Consider the following 22789-nt stretch of genomic DNA (forward strand, 5'->3'; position numbering starts at 1 on the left):
CAATTATTTACAAATTATGTATTTGCAATCGTTCAATAAGTACCTAGGCAATCGTAAGTATTCTTCCTTAACTTCTATGAATGTAATGTGTATCATTTCATGGTCATATGGTAATTAAAATGTTGAATTAAATTTGGAAACCTTTCATATTCACAAAACATGTGTTAGTTTTACTCAATGCCAACTTCTTCAGCTAGTAAAGTTGTGTATTCCTCTGCATTTGCATGTAACATGCATGATTTTTTATACTATCATTTCATATATATCATTGGTGTATACCATAATATATTAATCGTTGAGTCACTGAACGGTTAAGACAGGGATGCTGCCAACCACAGCCATAATATCCGCACAGGTTTAAGGCTCTCGTTGACAAAAGTTCTATTGGTAGAACAAGTCTTCTTGCATAAGGACCTAAAACTGGAGAGCCAGTAAACAAACAAGCAAGTGCATCTTTCGGAAAAAGTATGGTGTTGCCCCGATGTTCTGGTCCATTTCAGCCCCTTGTCGTTTATCACTGCATTAATTTGTTACAATGTCCCACCCTGGTCAGGCTAGCAACACTAGCTTGTTTGAAAGCCACATCAGAGAGGCCCTACCTCAATGTAAACAACTAAGGATGCTATGATATTTAAAATAATGTGTATAGTGATATTTTATCAGAGGGCTATATATTTATTCAACTAGTTTCTATTATGTAAAATAATAGAAATATGTTTTTAAAACTGAATTGTCTTCAACACTATGTTTACATTAGTTGTGTATTATCAAGAATATAAAATATATAAATCATTGTCTCAAAATTTAACATATATGTGCTAATGTTACTAACATGTTGTCTAAATACCACAGCATATACATTGTTTTCATGTACAAACAACTAGAATAATAGGAATGCAAGAATTTCAAATACAGTAACTTTCCTAATTGAATTTTGTGTACCCAGAATTTTATTAGTTTTATAGAGTTTTTAAATTAGTCATAACATGAAAAGATGCCCACCCCAGTAAAATTGTGGTCACTTTTATATCCCTTGTGTATTGATGCGCTACATAACTTCCTCAATAAAATTTTGTGTAAAAAGTACCCATAGTTGAATATAACATGGCAATACTGTATGCCTATCATTACTTTCATAACAATAAACTTTTGAAGGGTAGAACAGTGGACCTAAAAAATTAGGTTATAGGTTCATGGTAAAACATAAGCATTCTATTGTTACAAATGGGATCATATGACCACTTTCATTTTCGATTATACAGTAGTTACCTTCTTTCATTGGAGTTTGAAAGTTGAATACATATTTGAATGGTTAGTTGTGGTCGTTGTATTGAGAAAAAAACATGTTAGCATAACTAATGCATGATGATTGTATTGGATCAGCCTTTATGTCTGTATAATGTAATCTTATACTTTGTTTTATATCAAATACTGTTTTAGGAAATACCCTTTATTGTTTACACTCATATTAACATGGTTTGCATGTTTGCCTATAATAAGGGTTAAAACAATTTCAGCTAGAAAATCATTTCACAAATGTGCATTTCATTCGATTAAGATATTCATATTATAATTGTATAAAATAATGCTAAGATAGTAATTGTACTATATATTACTATGGAGAACTTACTACTTCTGTATATATTCATGGTATAATCCCACTTTAGGTCTAGTCCCAACCCTACTTTATGTCTGATTTCACAAACAGGCATATCCCTGAGTATAGTCCCAGTATTGACTTTTGGTCTGGATGTAGCCAGTTCAGATGTGTTTTTACAAGAAATGCTTACCAATTGTATTTTCCATGAACCAGGGTTTCCCCGGGTATAATAGTCCCACCCCCTAAAGTCGGCCCAATTTCGTGTTCTAGGGGCTGTTTTTATTGTAGTAGGCCTATATTATAAACTTTGAGACCTTTAATTTCGCCTCCTTTAAAATGTTTTAGCCATAGTATAAACAATATAATCTTAATCTCTCTCTCTTTAGATGAGATGTTTTTCTGTTTGTTGATAACCTGTAAACAAAGCATACTATATTTAATTTTATAAATATATAAATTATAACAATTTCTTTTTATTCCCTTCCAGAAGTTTGCAAGCACTTTACCCATATGGTCGTCTGCAGCTGAGTCTAAGCTACAGTAAAGCAAGGTCAAAGTTGACAGTGTTGGTACAGAAAGCCACGTAAATATTCTTTTGTTGAATTTAAAAAAAAAACTTGAGTAGTACTTCAGGTAATTTAACCATACAAATTATAATAATGGGAATTATTTGCAGGCAAATTATTGGCATCAATTCAGATCGGACTTCTAATGCATATGTACGAATATATTTAATGCCAGATAAAAGCAGTCGACATAAGACAAAAGTTATCAAGAAAACAAGAAATCCAATTTTTAATGAAAGGTATACTTTTTTAAAAACTTTTTTTACAATTCCATTAAAAAATAACAAAAAACAGTACACAAATTGTTTTCAAATACAGCACAATGTACATATTTCTACATATTACAATATTATTACAATATAATTATTTAATATTTTATATTATATTTAATTTAATACATTATATTTGATTTTTGTATAGATTTGAATTTCACTGTAGTGAAAGTAACCTGTCCGACGCATATCTTGATGTTTGTATAAAAAACTCTGCATTTTTGTCTGTTAGTACAACTTGTTTAGGCAAGGTAAGAAATAAAACCATTCTAAATGTAACTCCATTGTAGGCCTAAAGAAAGCATTTTTTAAAAATAGAAGTGAAAATCATAATATTGACTCAAATGATATTATCTTAGCCCATATTTGCATTTCAAGTAAAGTGTATACACATTTTGCTATTACAGGTTGAAATACCACTGAATTCAATGGACTTAAGCACGGGAAACTCTGACTGGTATGTATTCATCACTCTATAAATATACATTGATTTGTCATTGTAAACAATAATCGACTAGTAATAATTTATAACCAATCAATCATCATAAAACTTAAACATAAGGTAATGTACAAACATTGGCAAAAGTTATGAAAAAAGGATCTCAAAATAACCAAAGCTTTTTAAGCAAAGACCCTTAAAAGCCAATAAAGTAATAAGAAGTTGATAATAACAATAACAAACATAAAAACAAGAATAAATTACTAAAAGAAGATATTAGTAAAGCTCTGTCTACACTATCAAACTAGTTTGAAAAAAAAAAGTGTGATGTCACATTTTTTGTCATATAAAGTTTGATAGTGTAGACAGAGCTTAAATATGCTTAAAATTGAAATAGGTTTAACAATAAATATAATATGTGAGGTAAAGGTATTACTATACAACTGACAGACACAAAGTTTTACGCCTCACTTTCAACAGCCTAGCCCAAGTGATAGAGATGTTGTGAGAGCACAGAAAACATCGTAATGGGGACAAGTAATTCGTAGGCCTAATAATAATGATATTAATATGAGTGTTTAGTACATTGATTGCATAATTAACTTTTTTTATAGGTATGTTTTACAGAAAGATGATGAGGAAGATGACTCAATATCTCGCATTTCAGCATCTTGAAATTGGTCACAAATGTTGTTTTACATTTACTGCTTAAAAATCGGCACTAAACAATTTTAACAATTTGTTGATGTCGGTGGAAAATAATGTAGTATTTGGCAAATGTGCATATATGTTCACAACTTTTATTTGAATTGCATCAAATAGCGCTGCAATATTCATTTGCATTGAGGCTTCTTTAATCAAAAAGGTAATTATGTTTAGGATGAAACTAAAGCACATCTCAATGCCAACTACTAAATTAGACTATTTGCTGTGTCAATTTTCACTGTAAAGAAATTTTATTGGAATTTTTTATTGAAAAAAAAGTTATAACTGCTGTGAAAATAAGATATAATTGAATTGGTAATGTCAATTTAAGTGCCTTCATTAGTAGCCTGTGTATGCGTGGGCGAATAGCTTTTTGAGTAGTTGTTCTGGTGTCAATATTTTGAGGTGAGAAAAGAGGTGAAAGAATTACTTTTGGGTTGTGAGTAGGCACACATAATTTGGGGTGAGATAAGATGTGTTTTATTAGTGTACATTAGTAGTACAAGTTACTACTAATTAGTACACATCATTTGGGGTGAGAAATGTCCCTCTGGAATTAGTTTCAGGTGAAAATGAGTTTTAGACTCAGCTGTTTAGAGTGTGAGAAGCAGAAATTATTTGAGATGAGAGAGATACATAGGTGTAAGAATTATGTTAGGATTTCAAGTAGTGTTATGGGATTTGTTATATATAAATATTTGTATACCCATTTTTTTTAATGACGGCTTCAGATGTATTTTTTGTTAATGGGTTGGGGATGGGATGAGGGTGGCTGTGTTATGGATGCGATGTTATTTGGTATTTTCTTCAACTTTATGTTGACTCTGGTTTGGCTGTGTGTAAGTGGGTGTGTTAGTCGCGTCTGTTTTGAGAGACAACAATACATTGAACATTGAAAAAAGAGATTTTTATTTATTAAAGGGTATCAAGTTTAAATATCGATGAGATGTACGCAAGTTAATGTTTGTAAATGTGATTCCCACTTAGTTTAGTGACGTAATTGTTATAGAGAGAGCCCTCCTTGGTTTCCAACAGTATTACGACATAGTACATTGTTGATGTACTAACATTCATTAACATTTATAGATATTGTCTGAAAATATTTAATATTTAAAAAAAACAACAAAATTTGTTGTCCCATTGTGAGACGTTTTGTTCTTTCAAACAAAATTGCAATTTGTGGGTATTTTAAAAACGTTTCGTTCTTTCAAAGAATCATAATATGGCATAATAATTTTGTTAAACCCATAAAATATCTAAATTAAATTATTAAAGACCCAGTTTAGTTTTGTTTGAAGTCTCATATGTACTTGAGTAGAACAAAATGAAAGGTCAATACAGTATTTTTTTTTATTGCTTAAAGATGTATTTGTCCCTTTGACTAATTCCAAAAAAATAAAAAATAACAGATTTCGAAAAAAGGTGGGTCATTTTGAAGTATCATAATAGTTATTAACTATCACAAAAAATCTGTCGGGAAAAAAATCATTTAACTGAAATACAGACGTTTTTTTTTTGTTAAAAAAATAACTTTGACTTCCAGTCAAAGTTTTCCATCAAAACATATCCCATAATGAAACGCGTTTGTTTGGCTACTCTGTATGCATAATCATAAAACTTCCTCGCGATCTGTGTGAAAACACCTTCTCAATCGTGACGAGTTGTAAACAATCCTAATTAGCATCATGCATAATGCGTACTCGTGGTTTGAAATGTTTGTTTACTTTCGCTCGCGACGATTTTCCAGACAAATGTAATCAAACTAATTTACCTGTTATTTACGTAAACTTGTTGCTTTTGGAATTTTCGACTTAATTGAATAAGTCGAAAATAACTTAAGTGAAGTGAATAACTTTAATATTACTTTGATATGGCCAATTTAAATTTAGAATATTTTGACCATTTTTTTGTGTTTCAAGGGACAATACATCTTTAAAAAAAACTATAAAAGCATATTGTACTTTTGTCTATGCTTTTAACTTAATTTATATTCTAATAAAGAATTTATTACAAAACTATGTTGATAGTAGTTATCATTCTATGTGAAGCAAGTTAAAAATGTAATCGTTGGAAGTAAAGCTCTACTACACTATCAAACTAAAAACAATTTGATGTGCCCAAATATGGTAGTGATATGCCCAAATATGGTAGTGATATGACATCATCATGCCCATATATGGGCACATCAAATGTTTTTTGTCACATTAAGTTTGATAGTGTAGACAGAGCTTTAGTCGCCTTCTCGTGTGTCTAAATCCACATCCCGGGTTCCGAAAATTGTACATTTATTATCCCAGGAGAAAAAAAGATCGTACTGCTGAATCTCTAGTTACATTTTTTAAACCACAAAGAATTACGAATCAAGTACTCAACTACTCGTTTGATTCGTAATGTATAGTTCTCTATAATTTTACATTACAAACATTTTAAATTAGGGAGTTCCCAAGGATTTAGGCCTATTTGTGAAAAAAAACAACAATTTCTTGTGATAAAAATGAAATTGTAGCCTAGATATCTAACTCCCGATTCTGTTTGCTAATGGAATTTGAATCGAATAATTGCGAACTTAACTAATAAAAACTCTATTTTCTATACCGTCAATAAGTGAATAAAATGAATATGAACATGCTCCAAATACACGAACCATGTGCACGACGCTTTAATAATTAGTGACGGTGCGTGATGCTTCTAACGGAACATTCGGTGAATCAATTGCTCTTGCTAAACGCATCCAAAACACATCCCGACCCTCTTCCTTCGGCCATTCAATATACGTCCTTTTTTTCAACACCTTTTTCAGTAGTAAAGGCATCGATGATACTTTTACATCTTCGAGTAAAATGGTGACAAACACATCTTCGTGCGTATCAAACGTGCGGTTATGCGCCATCTCCATTTCAAAGTGACACCATTCACTGTGTACAAAATGCTTAGTGATGACCAGAACAGTTTTTCGACTGAATTTCACAGAATTGGCAATGTTTTGAGCAATGGCTTCACCAACCAAAAAGTCCCGGTAGTCTACACAGAGCTTAAGGTTATAAGGAGGTGCTTCTAGCGTAGGCTGAAGGACCTTAACAATCCAATCTTGATCTTTACTATTATAAGATATAAATGCGTCGTACTGTATGTTTTGGTCTAGGGGCGGGGCTAAACTCTGTGTAATACGTTCGTACTGCTTACGTAATTTTCGTCTTTGGTAAAAATATCTGAAATATAATATAGATAACGCATAAATAACTGTACGTAAGTATCAAACTAGTTATGTAGTATCTGGATAAGAAGTATGCATGTATATTTACTATCTCTATTAATTTAAATAAATTGTTCTGATGGTTGCCAAGTTCAATTCTACTGTATTGTTGGTACGGGAACCAAGTTACTAATTAACTTACCTTATATTCCATCGGTGATAGAAAATTAAAAACGCTATACTAAAAGCAAAGGCAAAAACAGAACACGATACAACAATTATCATTAGGGTACGCGATTGACAATGTAGCACATCTTCATCGATCGCTGAAACACACTTTTTTATCACTTCTGATGGTCCACTTGCACACCTGATTTGATCGTAAGATAACACTTGTACCGACGTAGCATTTAGCCATTCTTTTAGCCAGACAATTCCACAGTCACACGCATATGGGTTGTTTTGGAGGCTCACTTTCTTCAGACTATTTAAATCCTGTAAGTGAACCTCTTTTGTAATACCAGTTAATTGATTGTAAGCTACGTTTATTTCAAGTATATTAGGTGAACCGGAGAACATATTTGACGGAAGACTAGCAATCGAGTTATATTGAAGGATTACACGAGCTAAGTTTGGTAATTGATGAAACAAGTCTTGTGGTAATTTACGAATACCGTTGTTGTTCAGCACGACAATGGTTAGATTTTGAAGATGAGAAAATGCATCTTTTTCAACTACTCTCACATGCGAATTTTCAAAAGATATCCGTTGTAAAGAAATAAGTGGCTCAAGCCATTTCTTATGAACTATAGAAAGCCCACCATTGTTCGATAATTTAAGTTTCTGAAGCTGTGCAAGTCCTCGAAATGCATTATCGTCTATATTGCTGTGGTCTAGCTTATTTGATGAGAGGTCTATATAACTTGCGATCGGAGTACTCTTAAATGTATCAGCACTCAACTTTGAAATACTGTTCCTAGAAAATTGCAGTACAACTGCATCGGTGGGTAGATCGTTAACTGGAACCCGCGTAAATCCTCGACTTGAACAGTCAACATAATGAAGATATGTTATTATAGATGCACTAGGTGTGAGGTTGTGTCGACAGTATTTGCAATGACACGTTTTAGGACATTTTAGAACGTCCGGTGACTGCACTGTAGTGTTCAAAACTAATGGATTAACGTCGTAGCATTTTTTCTTCTTACAGTAAGTAAAGTCTGCGAAAATCAGTAAAACCCAACAACTGTACAACCGACTGAACATTATATACACAGTTGTAAATAGTAGTAAACAAAAAATGAGCTGATATTACTTATACGGCGCTGTCTGACTTTAAACTTAACTATAAAACCGGAAATACAGCAATATTATTTGACAAATCATCCACAGTGCAATGTTCGGTTGTTCATGAGGGCGCTTTATATCAAACAAACTTTTTAAACTGAAACGCGTATAAAGCAATATTATATGCGCACATAATTCGACCCTTTTAGTATTTAACATAACTGGTTAATATGACACCATCATATAATAACGTGATATATGCGCATATATAGCAATAATAATTGATTTTTTTAAAAGGCCATATTTTGGCCATTTTTCGAAAAAGTGCAAAATTTCGACTGTGTTCAAGTACCACCAAAATGGGTATGCTAGCGCACAGTGCTAAACTAAATTCTATTTATTATCACTGGTCTCAAGGACCACAAAAATGGGTTTGATAAACGAATCACAAACTAGATCCTATGTATTATCACATGTGTTCAAGTACAACCAAAATGGGTATGGTAACGTACAGAGCTAAACTGAATCTTATTTATTAACACTGGTTACTTGATCAAGCTTGATATTATTTTAAAGCTTATTATGTCTGGCTGTACACATTATAAGGAATGGGATTTTTAGAGTCTAGGTTTAAATGTCTAGTAGAAAGGAGGCTAAACACGTAAGTTCTGGTAAGTTTTGGATCTATTTTTTTTAATGTACAGATAAGAAAAGCCAAATGCTTTATATTTTGTTATAATTATGTACAATAGTAGTAAAAGTAGTAATGAAAAAACATCCATTACTTTAAAAATATAATCTGAACTAATTTTTAAATTCATTCATTGATATTCTTGATTATTTGTTACAGAAATGATACCTGCAGCTTCAAAACAATTGTCATCTTGAATGTAAAATACCTACTGCAAATGTTGCTGAATCTCTGTTGATCACATTTTTATTCCAGAAGCACAATTTTTTATTGTACCTACCTAGTGGTAGCCTACCACTATGTATATACAGATACAGTATTAGTTTTTTTACAAATAAGGATATTCCACATAGTAATTATTACTACGTAGTTAAAATATGTTTGTTATTTCCATTGTACTGGCCGTGCAGTCTTTAAGTTCCATTATCAGTTGAACACTGTTCTTCGTTCTTCACCTAGCGGCGAACTTACATCTCAAGTTAAAAGCTTAGCCCCCGGATATCAAAGTCAATGTTATATCCACTTGTTCAATCTGTGAATTATTTAACATAACATTAAGCTAAAGTATGTGTTATGTTTTATTATGTCCAGAGTCAACTGATGTCATACAAATAGTATTTGTTTTTCTTCACTTAAGGTTAACTGAAGCACTGGTTGAAATGAGTTTTAAAATGTTTAGTACTACATCAATGTTCCATGTGGTGTTTTGTTTCGATTGCCACTAGCATCAACAGAAACATTTTGACATAACATTTTAAAATCTATAGTATATTGAATTGAATAATTGTTTCGTTCTTCTTTTCCCCGTATTTATGAGAAATATAAACACAATCTTGTAAAAAAAAAATAAAGTAGCTCTCGTATAATTAAATCAAACTGGAAATTTACCACAACACCTCTTTTATTTTTTCTTCCTTTTGTGACATTACTTGAGGTAATAGGAATATTACTGTAATTGTTCTTTATGAATCAGTAACATTTCTCTATGAATAAAAATTCTTCTTTTTTAGTCGGTCGGCCAAACTTATTTCTAGCATTACATTAGGTTTTGGAGTTTATTTTTTGGAAATAATAATACTGTAAATTACTTATGAATATAATAAATTATATAGCTGTAGAACTTCTTCCTTTTCTACCACAGCTCGAATAATAATATAATAATAGTATTGGTATAATTGTTTTTAGTCGCGTGGACGCGACTCTATAGTTCACTATGTCGGTCGGTCGGTCTGTCGGTCTGTCTGTCGGTCCGGTATCACTATACGTTTTATCGCTTTTCTGTACTTTTTGTACTGTTTTGATGTACAGAAAAGTTTTAAAGTAGGCCTACATTACTTTTTGAAAGTTCATTTTTTTCTGAGAGCACGCGACTTATGGCTGTTGGCCTTGTTTTTAAATCAGTACGGTTTCCAGAGCAGTATAGAAATTGCTGGAATGATGCTAGTTTTCTGTCATTTGAATATGAAATCGCTAACTTATTTCATGAATCATTCAACCCACCCCCCAAAATAGATTTATTTGAGTAAGAAATCAAACCCAAGTATGCTTCACGAACTTAAAGTCTTATGTACTTTTAAGAATAATTGGTAACGCGTTCAGAGAATTCGCGAGCGGCTGGAATGTGATCTGGACAGGTACTACTGTGAAAAATCGTCATCCGACCTGGATTTTACACCCCGACGGCACTGAAGTCCATCTATAATGCTATCAACACAGTTAGGCATCATGCTACAGTAAAGTATTATAATCTAAGTAGTACTGCAGTTCATATCCAAATGATTAACCCACTTAAGACATGACAGACTGTTAATATTATATTAATCTTATTAACAGACTAAACTTGTCTTCTTATATCGATACCTCCTTCATCTTGAGGCTATAGACTATACAGTTTCTGATTTGCAGCTAGCTATTCTTGTAATTGTTTGTGTCTACAGACTTAAGAAATAGTAACATTGCAAATTAACAAATGTTAGTGGTATGTGCAAATACTGTAACGATGTTCACCATCGTTTTATCATTATAATTTGCATACCGATTAAACAATCCACTGAATCATTTCATAATATTGATGAATAAAGATTTCCTCGATGTTCGAAAGCTTCATTCTATTTCTTTTGCTTTTTAGTCGCATGCAACGCGACTCGGCTCTACAGCTCACTATGTCGGTCGGTCGGTTAGTCGGTCGGTTGGTCGGTAAACACTAACTTGAGCACGCGACTGCAGCCATGCATGGCCTTGTTTATTTTCCCTTTTCTTTTTCCTTTGCTCTTTTTTTACGTTTTTTATTCTATTTCTTTGTCCTTTTGTTGGTTTTGTATTTTTTCTCTTTTTCCCTTTTTACCTTTTCATTTTCCTTTTTTTGTTTCAATTCTTCTTTTTTTTCCTTTTTCCTATTTTATTGTCTTTTTTCGTCTCCCTTTATCTGTTTCCTTTTTTATTTTTTTATTTTCCATTTTTCCTTTTCCTTTACCTGTTCAATTTATCTCTATTTAACAATTCAGTAGTGATTTCTATTTCTATTATTACACTAATAATATTAGAAACAAAACATAATATTCTTAATTCTTTAGATTTTTCATAAGTTGATAACCTGATATGATATGCCATTTTGGAATGCTGAATGTAAAATACCTACTGCAAATGTTGCTGAATCTCTGTTGATCACATTTTTATTCCAGAAGCACAATTTTTTATTGTACCTACCTAGTGGTAGCCTACCACTATGTATATACAGATACAGTATTAGTTTTTTTACAAATAAGGATATTCCACATAGTAATTATTACTACGTAGTTAAAATATGTTTGTTATTTCCATTGTACTGGCCGTGCAGTCTTTAAGTTCCATTATCAGTTGAACACTGTTCTTCGTTCTTCACCTAGCGGCGAACTTACATCTCAAGTTAAAAGCTTAGCCCCCGGATATCAAAGTCAATGTTATATCCACTTGTTCAATCTGTGAATTATTTAACATAACATTAAGCTAAAGTATGTGTTATGTTTTATTATGTCCAGAGTCAACTGATGTCATACAAATAGTATTTGTTTTTCTTCACTTAAGGTTAACTGAAGCACTGGTTGAAATGAGTTTTAAAATGTTTAGTACTACATCAATGTTCCATGTGGTGTTTTGTTTCGATTGCCACTAGCATCAACAGAAACATTTTGACATAACATTTTAAAATCTATAGTATATTGAATTGAATAATTGTTTCGTTCTTCTTTTCCCCGTATTTATGAGAAATATAAACACAATCTTGTAAAAAAAAAATAAAGTAGCTCTCGTATAATTAAATCAAACTGGAAATTTACCACAACACCTCTTTTATTTTTTCTTCCTTTTGTGACATTACTTGAGGTAATAGGAATATTACTGTAATTGTTCTTTATGAATCAGTAACATTTCTCTATGAATAAAAATTCTTCTTTTTTAGTCGGTCGGCCAAACTTATTTCTAGCATTACATTAGGTTTTGGAGTTTATTTTTTGGAAATAATAATACTGTAAATTACTTATGAATATAATAAATTATATAGCTGTAGAACTTCTTCCTTTTCTACCACAGCTCGAATAATAATATAATAATAGTATTGGTATAATTGTTTTTAGTCGCGTGGACGCGACTCTATAGTTCACTATGTCGGTCGGTCGGTCTGTCGGTCTGTCTGTCGGTCCGGTATCACTATACGTTTTATCGCTTTTCTGTACTTTTTGTACTGTTTTGATGTACAGAAAAGTTTTAAAGTAGGCCTACATTACTTTTTGAAAGTTCATTTTTTTCTGAGAGCACGCGACTTATGGCTGTTGGCCTTGTTTTTAAATCAGTACGGTTTCCAGAGCAGTATAGAAATTGCTGGAATGATGCTAGTTTTCTGTCATTTGAATATGAAATCGCTAACTTATTTCATGAATCATTCAACCCACCCCCCAAAATAGATTTATTTGAGTAAGAAATCAAACCCAAGTATGCTTCACGAACTTAAAGTCTTATGTACTTTTAAGAATAATTGGTAACGCGTTCAGAGAATTCGCGAGCGGCTGGAATGTGATCTGGACAGGCACTACTGTGAAAAATCGTCATCCGACCTGGATTTTACACCCCGACGGCACTGAAGTCCATCTATAATGCTATCAACACAGTTAGGCATCATGCTACAGTAAAGTATTATAATCTAAGTAGTACTGCAGTTCATATCCAAATGATTAACCCACTTAAGACATGACAGACTGTTAATATTATATTAATCTTATTAACAGACTAAACTTGTCTTCTTATATCGATACCTCCTTCATCTTGAGGCTATAGACTATACAGTTTCTGATTTGCAGCTAGCTATTCTTGTAATTGTTTGTGTCTACAGACTTAAGAAATAGTAACATTGCAAATTAACAAATGTTAGTGGTATGTGCAAATACTGTAACGATGTTCACCATCGTTTTATCATTATAATTTGCATACCGATTAAACAATCCACTGAATCATTTCATAATATTGATGAATAAAGATTTCCTCGATGTTCGAAAGCTTCATTCTATTTCTTTTGCTTTTTAGTCGCATGCAACGCGACTCGGCTCTACAGCTCACTATGTCGGTCGGTCGGTTAGTCGGTCGGTTGGTCGGTAAACACTAACTTGAGCACGCGACTGCAGCCATGCATGGCCTTGTTTATTTTCCCTTTTCTTTTTCCTTTGCTCTTTTTTTACGTTTTTTATTCTATTTCTTTGTCCTTTTGTTGGTTTTGTATTTTTTCTCTTTTTCCCTTTTTACCTTTTCATTTTCCTTTTTTTGTTTCAATTCTTCTTTTTTTTCCTTTTTCCTATTTTATTGTCTTTTTTCGTCTCCCTTTATCTGTTTCCTTTTTTATTTTTTTATTTTCCATTTTTCCTTTTCCTTTACCTGTTCAATTTATCTCTATTTAACAATTCAGTAGTGATTTCTATTTCTATTATTACACTAATAATATTAGAAACAAAACATAATATTCTTAATTCTTTAGATTTTTCATAAGTTGATAACCTGATATGATATGCCATTTTGGCCGGTGAACAACCTCGACTGATATAATAAAAATTATATTACACCAATAGGAATACACATTCATATAAGCAGAATAATAATAGGTATCTTGAGAAACGTATAAACAAGTAATATTGCTATTGCTAAAATGCTCGGTTCTCTCTACAAATGTTAAGGCAATTCCAGTCGTTCATATTTTTTCTATATTAGCAGGATGTTAAATTAATGTAATCAACGTGTCACGTGACTAGAAGAATAAGAGCATGCGCAGAATTAAGCTACATTCACAACCGTTTGGTTAAATTATAGCCTACAGTTTTTTTTCATAATTTTCTTTTCGATCCATTTTTGGTCAAAATTAAGTTACAGACTGTAAACTTTTAGCTGTGAGACGCTTGAAAACGAAAGGCCCGCCACCATTTTTGAATTATGGGATTTACGTCGTATTTTTTGGCATTACGAAATGTTCTCATAACTAAACCATGTTTCTCATTGAAAATTACTGACAATGTAATGATATTGATTTTTAGCACGAAACATGCACTTGATTATACTATGCATTGGCGCTAATGAGATGTAATTGCTACTTCAGACGATAAGTAGCAGGAACAGACTTTTCAGCTTGGTTTGGTGACCTAAATTTAATTTAAATTATTTTAATACTGTAATAAGAATAAGACCCAAGCGCTTAATATAGACGTAACATTTATTTGACATTTAATTTAAACTCCGACAAGAACATTGTTATGAGATGCATTCAAACTGACACATGGAAATATTCCTCGATGAAATTTGACGGCTGATATGCTTTACTTTAACGAGGACATACTGAGGGGGAAAAGAAGTTGCGAAGTGTAGAAAATAATGTTATTTTACAGTGTATAGACACTTTTCAGAATAATTACGAAGATGTGGATAACATCGAGATCCTTTTAAATACACCGAAGATTGGAAAATCACACCCTAAATCTTTAGAATCAAATTAAATATAACTAAAAGGTTGTCGAATGAAATTGCATCACATAGAAATATATAGTATAATACATTCTATTAATTGACATCTTTCGAGACCAAAAGAGTTTCCTTTTACTGATAAACAGCTGTCGAGTAAACATTCTGCACATGTTCAGCAGTATATGAGCATGCGCAGAATGACTGATACACGCATTAATCTAGTGGCGCGTCGTGACTTCTCTTGACTAGTAACGGGTTTCCCATTTATAGAGAGTTTTGCTTATACGTGTGTGTCTCCTTCATATAATTAAACATTATTTTTATTCTCATTTCAGAAAGTATATAGTATCCCATTAATGAATACGTTTCATCTTGCGTTACGTCTCGCTTAGAGAACAACTTGACTGAGGACCACATTTTAACAACGTATTAGGGATGTAAATATGATTTTCAGAACCATCGCGAGATTAAGGATATCGCTCGCCACACGCGCTCGCCGTACAGCCGTCACCGTAAATTGCTGGACGTCACAGGTGCATCGCAAAATTCACGTAATGAGTTTTCTGGCAAAGTCTGGCAAATCGCGAAAATTTCTAGTAAACACACTTATAATATAATATAAATCGTAAAAATATAAATGTTGATTTTTTTATTGTTTCTTATGCTTATTTGGACTCATTAAGTAGATTTTGCGATGCACCTGTGACGTCACAGCAATTTTTGGTGACGGCTGTACGGCGAGCGCGTGCGGCGATATCCTTAATCTCATGATTGTTCTGAAATCATATGTACATTTCTAATAGTAATACGTTGTAAAAATTTGGTCCTCGGTCAAGTTGTCCTCTAAGCGAGACGTAACGCAATGATGTAGACGCAACGTCTCTAAAGCGTGGTTCCCACTAGCGACGCAACGCAAGGACGTAACGCAACGCAAGTGAATTGATCAATCACAAGCGATGGCTTATTCGCTTGTGATTGCTAACTGTCTATAACTTCGCTTGTCATTGGCTAAAACGCTTACGTTGCATTTACGTCCTTGCGTTACGTTCTAGTGGGAACCAAGCTTAAAGCGTGGTTCCCACTAGCGACGCAACGCAAGGACGTAACGCAACGCAAGTGAATTGACCAATCACAAGCGATGGCTTATTCGCTTGTGATTGCTAACTGTCTATAACTTCGCTTGTCATTGGTTAAAACGCTTGCGTTGCGTTTACGTCCTTGCGTTACGTTCTAGTGGGAACCAAGCTTTAATGTGGTCCCCTTAATAGGAATCTTTAGGTTAGCATGCCTAAGGAAGAATTATTATAATATTTCGTTCCTTTGCTGTTGAGTTGCTCCTGCCATCACTGTTATACTAGTCATAGTGTGTTTCTATAAATAGCGTAGATTTGTTTGATTTGGAAATACGGTATTTGATATAAAACACAGCAATACAGAATTTCAATTCAAATAAACTTTCTGGATTAATTTACCATTCCAAATCATCGTTGACTACCTTCGTTTGGTAGTTTGCAATATGAGTTGATTCCGCTCGATCGATCTTGCATGTAACGTGATCTCAAGGGAGACGAATTGCATTCGACTTTTAATAGGCCCTCTACTGAAATTGCAATATAAGTCTTTAAAAGGGTATTGAATATGAATTTAATCCAGCATGACGGGTCTAGCGACCCATAATGGTTTTTTTCTTTATAATCCGATGATAGGATTCGTATGTTATATGTTAGTATTATCCAGTTACTAGTAATTATCGAATATTTGCGCGGGTTAACCGACACGGACGAGGTATTCATGTAATGCCCCGATGGTGAATCCGGGCAACAATATCCAAACAATGACAGATTCCAATTAAAATAGAGAATGTATTATATTTATGATTGACAACCCATCCTGTAAAAAAAATCGCCAGATATGACGCTCCCGGGGGGTGTCATCAGTCGCGGTGACCACGAACTACTATGAAATAATTGCGCAGTCATGCAATAATCTATTGTACGTCCAATCAGAAAGAAGTTTAAATGCATTACTAGGAGACTCTCACTGGCTTAGTCTTTGTAAATTATTACTGATCCTTAAATACGAATACTACATCACACGAACTTGCAGTTTAATTAACCACGTACTGTATATATGGTATATATACCGTTTCGAAAAACTCATAGGAAACGTTTGAGTTCCAAGAAGTTTAAAATACGTTTGAGTTAAACTTGGACACGCGCGCTTACAACAATGCTATTAAGAGCAGGCGATTTTTTCTTTCCCGATTTTCGGATTTTAATAACACTTGGATATATATGGCTAATATTGATCATTGAAAGTAAGTGCCTCATGTTTTAAACATTGATAATTACTGTGGGGTTATAATGTAATAGTATAAGGTTTAGTTAATTCGTGACGGCTCCTTCCGATCCTATATTGGCAATGTGAAGGGTAATTTAAATACGTGTAGATAAGAATTAAACGCTTCGGGCGGTACCACGCGTTGCTCTCGCGACCAGAAATTGTACCGCAACAAAAAAACTTGGAAAAGTAAATCATACGTGACACCCTAGACAAGCTGATAAATCACATCGCGTTGTCTATTTGAAGTCCAGGTGTTTACTGAGTTTACAGTTTCTGTCATATATCGTACACCGCTTGCGCGCACAGCAACGATCGAACGTGCTGGCTTGCTCTTAAACTATACAGCATGATTTTCTAATAATAATGGCTAGATTTCGTTGCTTTTTCTTTCGACATTCTTTGATGATATTCATTATTTTATATATAACTCGATTCTGTGTATGTGTTACAACCTCATCTAACCACGTCATCAAGAAACGAGGTGAGTTTTCAGAAATATTATTATAAGTTATAGTTTCAGTCAAGCCATTGCCATATCGCGTTTCATTATTAATTGCCACGGCTTTTTATATTATTTATAGAGCGATTCGCTACATTCGCTCGCTGAACATAGTGATATTACTGTAGAATGTATACATTTTGAACAGCTTACAACAAGGTCAAAATCTTGGATATTTGTCGACATGGGGTAGGGATTGCATGCTAATAAGAAGCGAATATTTTAATTAGCCTAGCATTATATCCAGCATGTAATAAACTACTTAGGTGATGGGCTCAACGCTCCTGCAGCGGCAGATAGTCAAGTGAAAACTAAATACTATTATTAACTAGCACATAATTTCAGAAAAAAAACTGTAGTATTAGCATAATAATTAGTAAGGGTTCTAGGGAAAAATTGCATCGCTGTAGCTAAACTCGAACCCGACATTTGACAGAAAATGATGTGATATTTCACAAAATTGACTTGTTCACTCTATAGGGATGAAAATCGGTAATCTAGATTGACTTTCACTCTTTTCAGAAGAGTCAGACAGAGTGGATTTTCACTTGTACCTCAATATCCGATGATTTTGGAAAATGTGATATTGATTTACTTAATGTAAATAAGTTATGGTGAAAAGAATACCATTGTATTTGTTATAAGTTGAATATTGTTCAATATTGTAGAAAATATTATCTCTTTAGGGTGATACAATGCTGTAGTAATGTATGAACAACAACAATACAATGAAACTAATTTTCATATAAATTAATTTCTTTCCACAATGCAAATACATAATTCATAATTAATGTTACGGTCGAAATTAATCGTCTGATTAATTGCTTCGGTTGTAAATCCTGTGTTGTACCAAAGGTTTTAAAAAATATGTTGGACATTAAGCCTATATACGTACACTATACGTATTCTATTATAGAACTTGTTCAAGCCGTATTTGAACTATAGGCCCTATTAAATTATTTCATTTCATTATTTATTCGTTTTATTTCAATTATTATACATGACCAAAACAAATCTGAAATCGGGGAGACCAGGTTCAACCTAAGTGAACTTAATCACTGTAGCTGAGCCGGCTGACCCAACCCAAAGTCAGTTTAGGCCTACACATAAAGACACAAAATACAGTAATGCGAATTAAAATGAATGTGACCTTTTATAATGATTCTTTTGATTTGTTAAGCAGCTGAGTATTAAATAGATAGATATAATTAATTTAAAAAAGATCCAAATGAATGTTATTTTTCCATGCAAGCCATTATTTGATATAGGCTACAGTCATGCAAGTTATGAACCTTAATATGTTAAATTGTGACGTTTCTCTTTGTTTGATTTATAATTACAATATATTATTATTACAAGTTAAAATTGGAATCATTCCCAAGTATGCCCTATTTTTTCTAATAGTCATGTTCCATGTTTTAAATTTTAGTTTATGTAGAGTGCAAATATTATATTTTGCACAATCATTTAAACAAGCGTATTCAGCAGAATCAGAAATTTCGCTGCAATTATTCATCTAACCATATGGAACATTGGACGCTTATACAAAAAATAAAAATATATTCTACGTTTCGAACAGATTTGTATAGCTTACGGCCGGTTATCTTTCATATTATTGCGTTGGATTAAAACACAAAAAATATGATCATTAGATATTATAAATAGAGAAAAATGAAAAGAAATCAAAGAATCATAGAAATAAAAGTTGAAATAACTAAATAAAATCATACTAATAAGTAAAGGATGTAGGAAAAATACAAAATTCGACCTTAGTCACCAAATAGCACAATGACAATGCCGTAGAGTGAGTGGACTTGAATTGTTTGAATCATTTTTCCCGAATCATATGACATAATTACGTAATATAGGCCTATTAACAAAATTTTAAAAAGTATGAGTGAAAGACTGACTCTCATCTCAATATTGTGCTATTTCACATGGATAAAAAATCACCTTCCAATCATAGACCACTTTTAAAATTGAAGTTTCTCAGTTTCGTCTCTCAAACGATGTAATGAAAGTTTTTGAATAGTCTTACTTGGTGGGATTGGCATGGCCATTATTTGGATATTGACATGTATCATTTTTCTTTTGTTATGTAATATCAGCATACAAAACCAATAGTTGATAGTCACCCATATTTGGTTTATTCACTGTTAATCAATTCAATCCAACATTTAATCATTTCTCTCAATAAAGCTTAGCTACTAAATATTCTCCACATGACTAATCTTTACTAACGCTCAATATATGCATAATTTGTATAAATCATTCATAGTCAATGTTGACAGTAAAATGTCAAAAAATAAATCCGTATTTAACCTTTTGCTTTCGGCTAAAACTTAAACAGAAGAGCTTCGATCTTTATTCATTAACCAGTAATCCGTCAATATCTTCCGGTAGACTTTCTAAATTGTATCCTAAATTTGTATTTTTTTTCGGGTTCATATAATTATTATACTTTCATTGGACAATTGTTCACTAATTTTCACCAATTCGCATCAGTTTCCTGGTTTAGATTAGATTATCTTTGACTTTGTTTTTGTATAGATCAAAGAGTAATTTATTCGACATCATTAACCCTTGGTTACCTAACAACGTATACTCATATAATAAACATTAATGTCATTACTGGATTTGTCAGACAGCCATTTGTAAGACAGCATTGAATTAAGAAACACATCATCGTAACTTGACTAGCCACTCATCACGGTAACGAGTGTTCGTTGTTTTTCACTGCTTTCTGTTATTAATGTACTCGTATGGTGATCATTTCACAACATTAATCGACTGAAACTCAATTTTCATCATTTCATTATATGTCTAACTGTACTGCCAGTCGTGATCTAAAACGCGTTAATGACATCAATAACGTAGTATGACTTTTATTTATCAAGTACTAAAAAGGATAACATATCACGAAGTAGATTCTAAAAAGCTTAAACTGTTGCAACGATGGCCCATGAAAATTAATAAAATCCTAAATAATAACACCATTCGTAGTTAAAACCCTGCCAATGAGTTTTAGCTTAGAATAATAAATTAGAAGCAAAGGCATGAGGCCCCTGGCTTAGGAACCCTAAGTGGCCCTCCAACGCTGGAAGCCTCGGGTGTTTTTAGCGCATTTCTACATATTTTAATGCCTGTTTTCCATCTACACTGCTCAGGGCCCCCGTAATATCCTGGACCCCTGGGTTTAGCCAATGAGCGCCCATAGCCGTTACGCCATGCCACTGCACAAGCCTCTGGTTTAAAAGTACCTTTTCCATAGTTGATACAGACTATAAACAGTGACATAACAGTATATAGTGATTCAGATTTTCAGAAATCACTGGCTGCGTTTCACTATCACCACTGATCTTTGATAATCGAGAGAAACCAAATATTTGATCAGATCTGGTTCCAGCTTTCGCTTTTTTGTTTGTTTATCTGGCTTAAGGAAAGTATACTATAGTTATAGTATTTCCATTGAAGTATCATTATAGTAATTATATGATAATACTTTTTTGACAACTTTACCATATTCGCTGATTTATGTGAAATATCTTGTATGCCTCTTGTGTGAAAAACTGTGTTTATAACATTAAAGTGCAATTAAAAACTAAAAAATAATGTTTTCACTTATCAAAAGACGGTTAAATTCAACCAGATACCTGGTTGGCAGCCAATTTGACAATGTTTTTTGATAATAAAAAAAAGGTAAAAATATTTTTTTTAATCACATTTTTTGTCAAAGCAAAACATTGTTATGTGACATTAAAATGGCATTGAACAAAACAAATTTAACAAATTATTTTTCAGGGCGACAATATATATTTAATAAGACAACAAATCTATAGATGCAAATCTAGAAAATCAAAGTAGGCATAATTGAAGCGATAAACTTTCCATTTAAATCATGTTGATAACTTAGTACGACTGTACTATGCTGAAAGCTACGGAATATATTCACTTACATTCCTATTAAACTTACATAGCATTGGCAGTTATACTGAAGTGACTTCATCAAACCCGAAACGAAATACATAAGATAACAAATTTCTCAGTAAGTAATTGTACTATTCCTAGAACACAGATTGACTCACTAGAATTTCCATATTAGGTATATCATTCATTGATTCTTAATCATAAATGTACTCAAGCTACTTAAACCCACGTCTAATTTCATATTCAATTCATGATTCTTGAGTTATTGGTATTAATGCTACCCCCTACCCCAAAAATGTCTTTTTATTGCAATTTTGAAGAATAATAAAATTACATGACAATGGTATTAATGCACTGCAATTTTTTTCATGTTAACACACATTTTGTTATTCAATGTCAGTAAACACAAGTAAAACACAATTTAAAAAAAAAGGATTTAAAAAGGATTGAACATGGTTCAATTAATTTTATTAAAATTCTATATGATTAAAAAACACGAATGCTACTCAACGACACCAAGATCATACTAATTAGATGTTTGATTCTTGGGTTATTGCTATTAATGTTCCACCCTACCCCAAAAAATGTATTTTTATTGCAATTTTTAACAATAAAAAATGATAATTTATGTATAATGAACTGCAATTTTAATCTTGTTAACATATAATTTCTTATTCAATATGTCAGTAAGCACAAGTAAAACACAATTAAGATAAAACATATTGAAAATTGTAGATACTATGTTGAAATTTATCTATATTTTGGCAAAAATGTGCATTTTTGTAAAAGGTCAATGACCTTTTGACCTCTACTGACCCTACTAATCGTCCGATTAATTTTATTTAAATTTTATAAGATTTTAAAAGATGTATGCTACACAATGGTACCAAGATAATACTAATTAGGTGTTGGATTCTTGGGTTATTAGGATAAATGTTACCCCCTACCCCAAAGATGTCTTTTTATTGTAATTTTGAAGAATAACAACATTACATGATAATGGTATTAATGCAGTGCAATTTTGTTCATGTTAACACATATTTTGTTATTCAATATGTCAGTAAACACAAGTAAAACACAATTAAAATAAAAAATATTGAAAATTGGAGATTTGATATTGAAATGTATCTCATTATGGCAAATATTTGCAATTTTGCAAAAGGTCAGTGACCTTTTGACCTCTACTGACCTTAAAAATGGTTCGATTAATTTTATTCAAATTTTATATGATTAAAAAACATGAATGCTACACAACGACACCAAGATCATACTAATTAGATGTTTGATTCTTGGG

The 22789-nt window shown here is 32.4% G+C and overlaps 3 protein-coding genes across 6 annotated transcripts in view; 2 read left to right on the forward strand and 1 right to left on the reverse strand.

Annotated features, from left to right (window-relative positions):
• The window catches only part of LOC144847089 (extended synaptotagmin-2-like), a 31011-nt gene extending 25437 nt beyond the window's left edge, over nt 1–5574 (forward strand). For 2 of the 3 annotated variants that reach the window (XM_078703600.1, XM_078703599.1), the window contains exons 20-24: nt 2088–2183; nt 2277–2405; nt 2587–2689; nt 2846–2895; nt 3492–5572. In XM_078703600.1, coding sequence (XP_078559726.1) covers nt 2088–2183; nt 2277–2405; nt 2587–2689; nt 2846–2895; nt 3492–3552 — 439 coding nt within the window. In that variant the 3' untranslated portion in view covers nt 3553–5572. Of the gene's footprint in view, nt 1–2087; nt 2184–2276; nt 2406–2586; nt 2690–2845; nt 2896–3491 lie in introns of all 3 variants that reach the window. The other variant, XM_078703601.1, reaches the window with a different exon arrangement.
• A 667-nt stretch (nt 5575–6241) lies between these two features.
• LOC144835589 (uncharacterized) lies at nt 6242–8101 on the reverse strand. The gene is made up of 2 exons (XM_078690673.1): nt 6978–8101; nt 6242–6791 (listed from the first exon to the last, which is right to left on the reverse strand). The coding sequence occupies exons 1-2, from the start codon at nt 8039–8041 to the stop codon at nt 6242–6244; spliced, it is 1614 nt and encodes a 537-aa protein (XP_078546799.1). The 5' UTR covers nt 8042–8101.
• An 8776-nt stretch (nt 8102–16877) lies between these two features.
• The window catches only part of LOC144846708 (uncharacterized), a 38207-nt gene continuing 32295 nt past the window's right edge, over nt 16878–22789 (forward strand). The window contains exon 1 of one of the 2 annotated variants that reach the window (XM_078703568.1): nt 16878–17043. In XM_078703568.1, the coding sequence (XP_078559694.1) occupies nt 16956–17043 (88 nt within the window). In that variant the 5' untranslated portion in view covers nt 16878–16955. Of the gene's footprint in view, nt 17044–17303; nt 17551–22789 lie in introns of those variants that run through there. The other variant, XM_078703567.1, reaches the window with a different exon arrangement.

Source organism: Antedon bifida, chromosome 1 (assembly GCF_963402885.1).
Source record: "Antedon bifida chromosome 1, ecAntBifi1.1, whole genome shotgun sequence".
In the NCBI taxonomy this organism is placed as follows: Eukaryota; Metazoa; Echinodermata; class Crinoidea; order Comatulida; family Antedonidae; genus Antedon; species Antedon bifida.

Excerpts from the sequence above, each read along its gene's own strand:
- LOC144835589 (XM_078690673.1), bottom strand. The coding sequence starts at position 8,041 with ATGTTCAGTCGGTTGTACAGTTGTTGGGTTTTACTGATTTTCGCAGAC. Across the intron at positions 6,792-6,977 it reads TATCACCGATGGAATATAAG|ATATTTTTACCAAAGACGAA; the intron begins GTAAGTTAATTA and ends ATTATATTTCAG.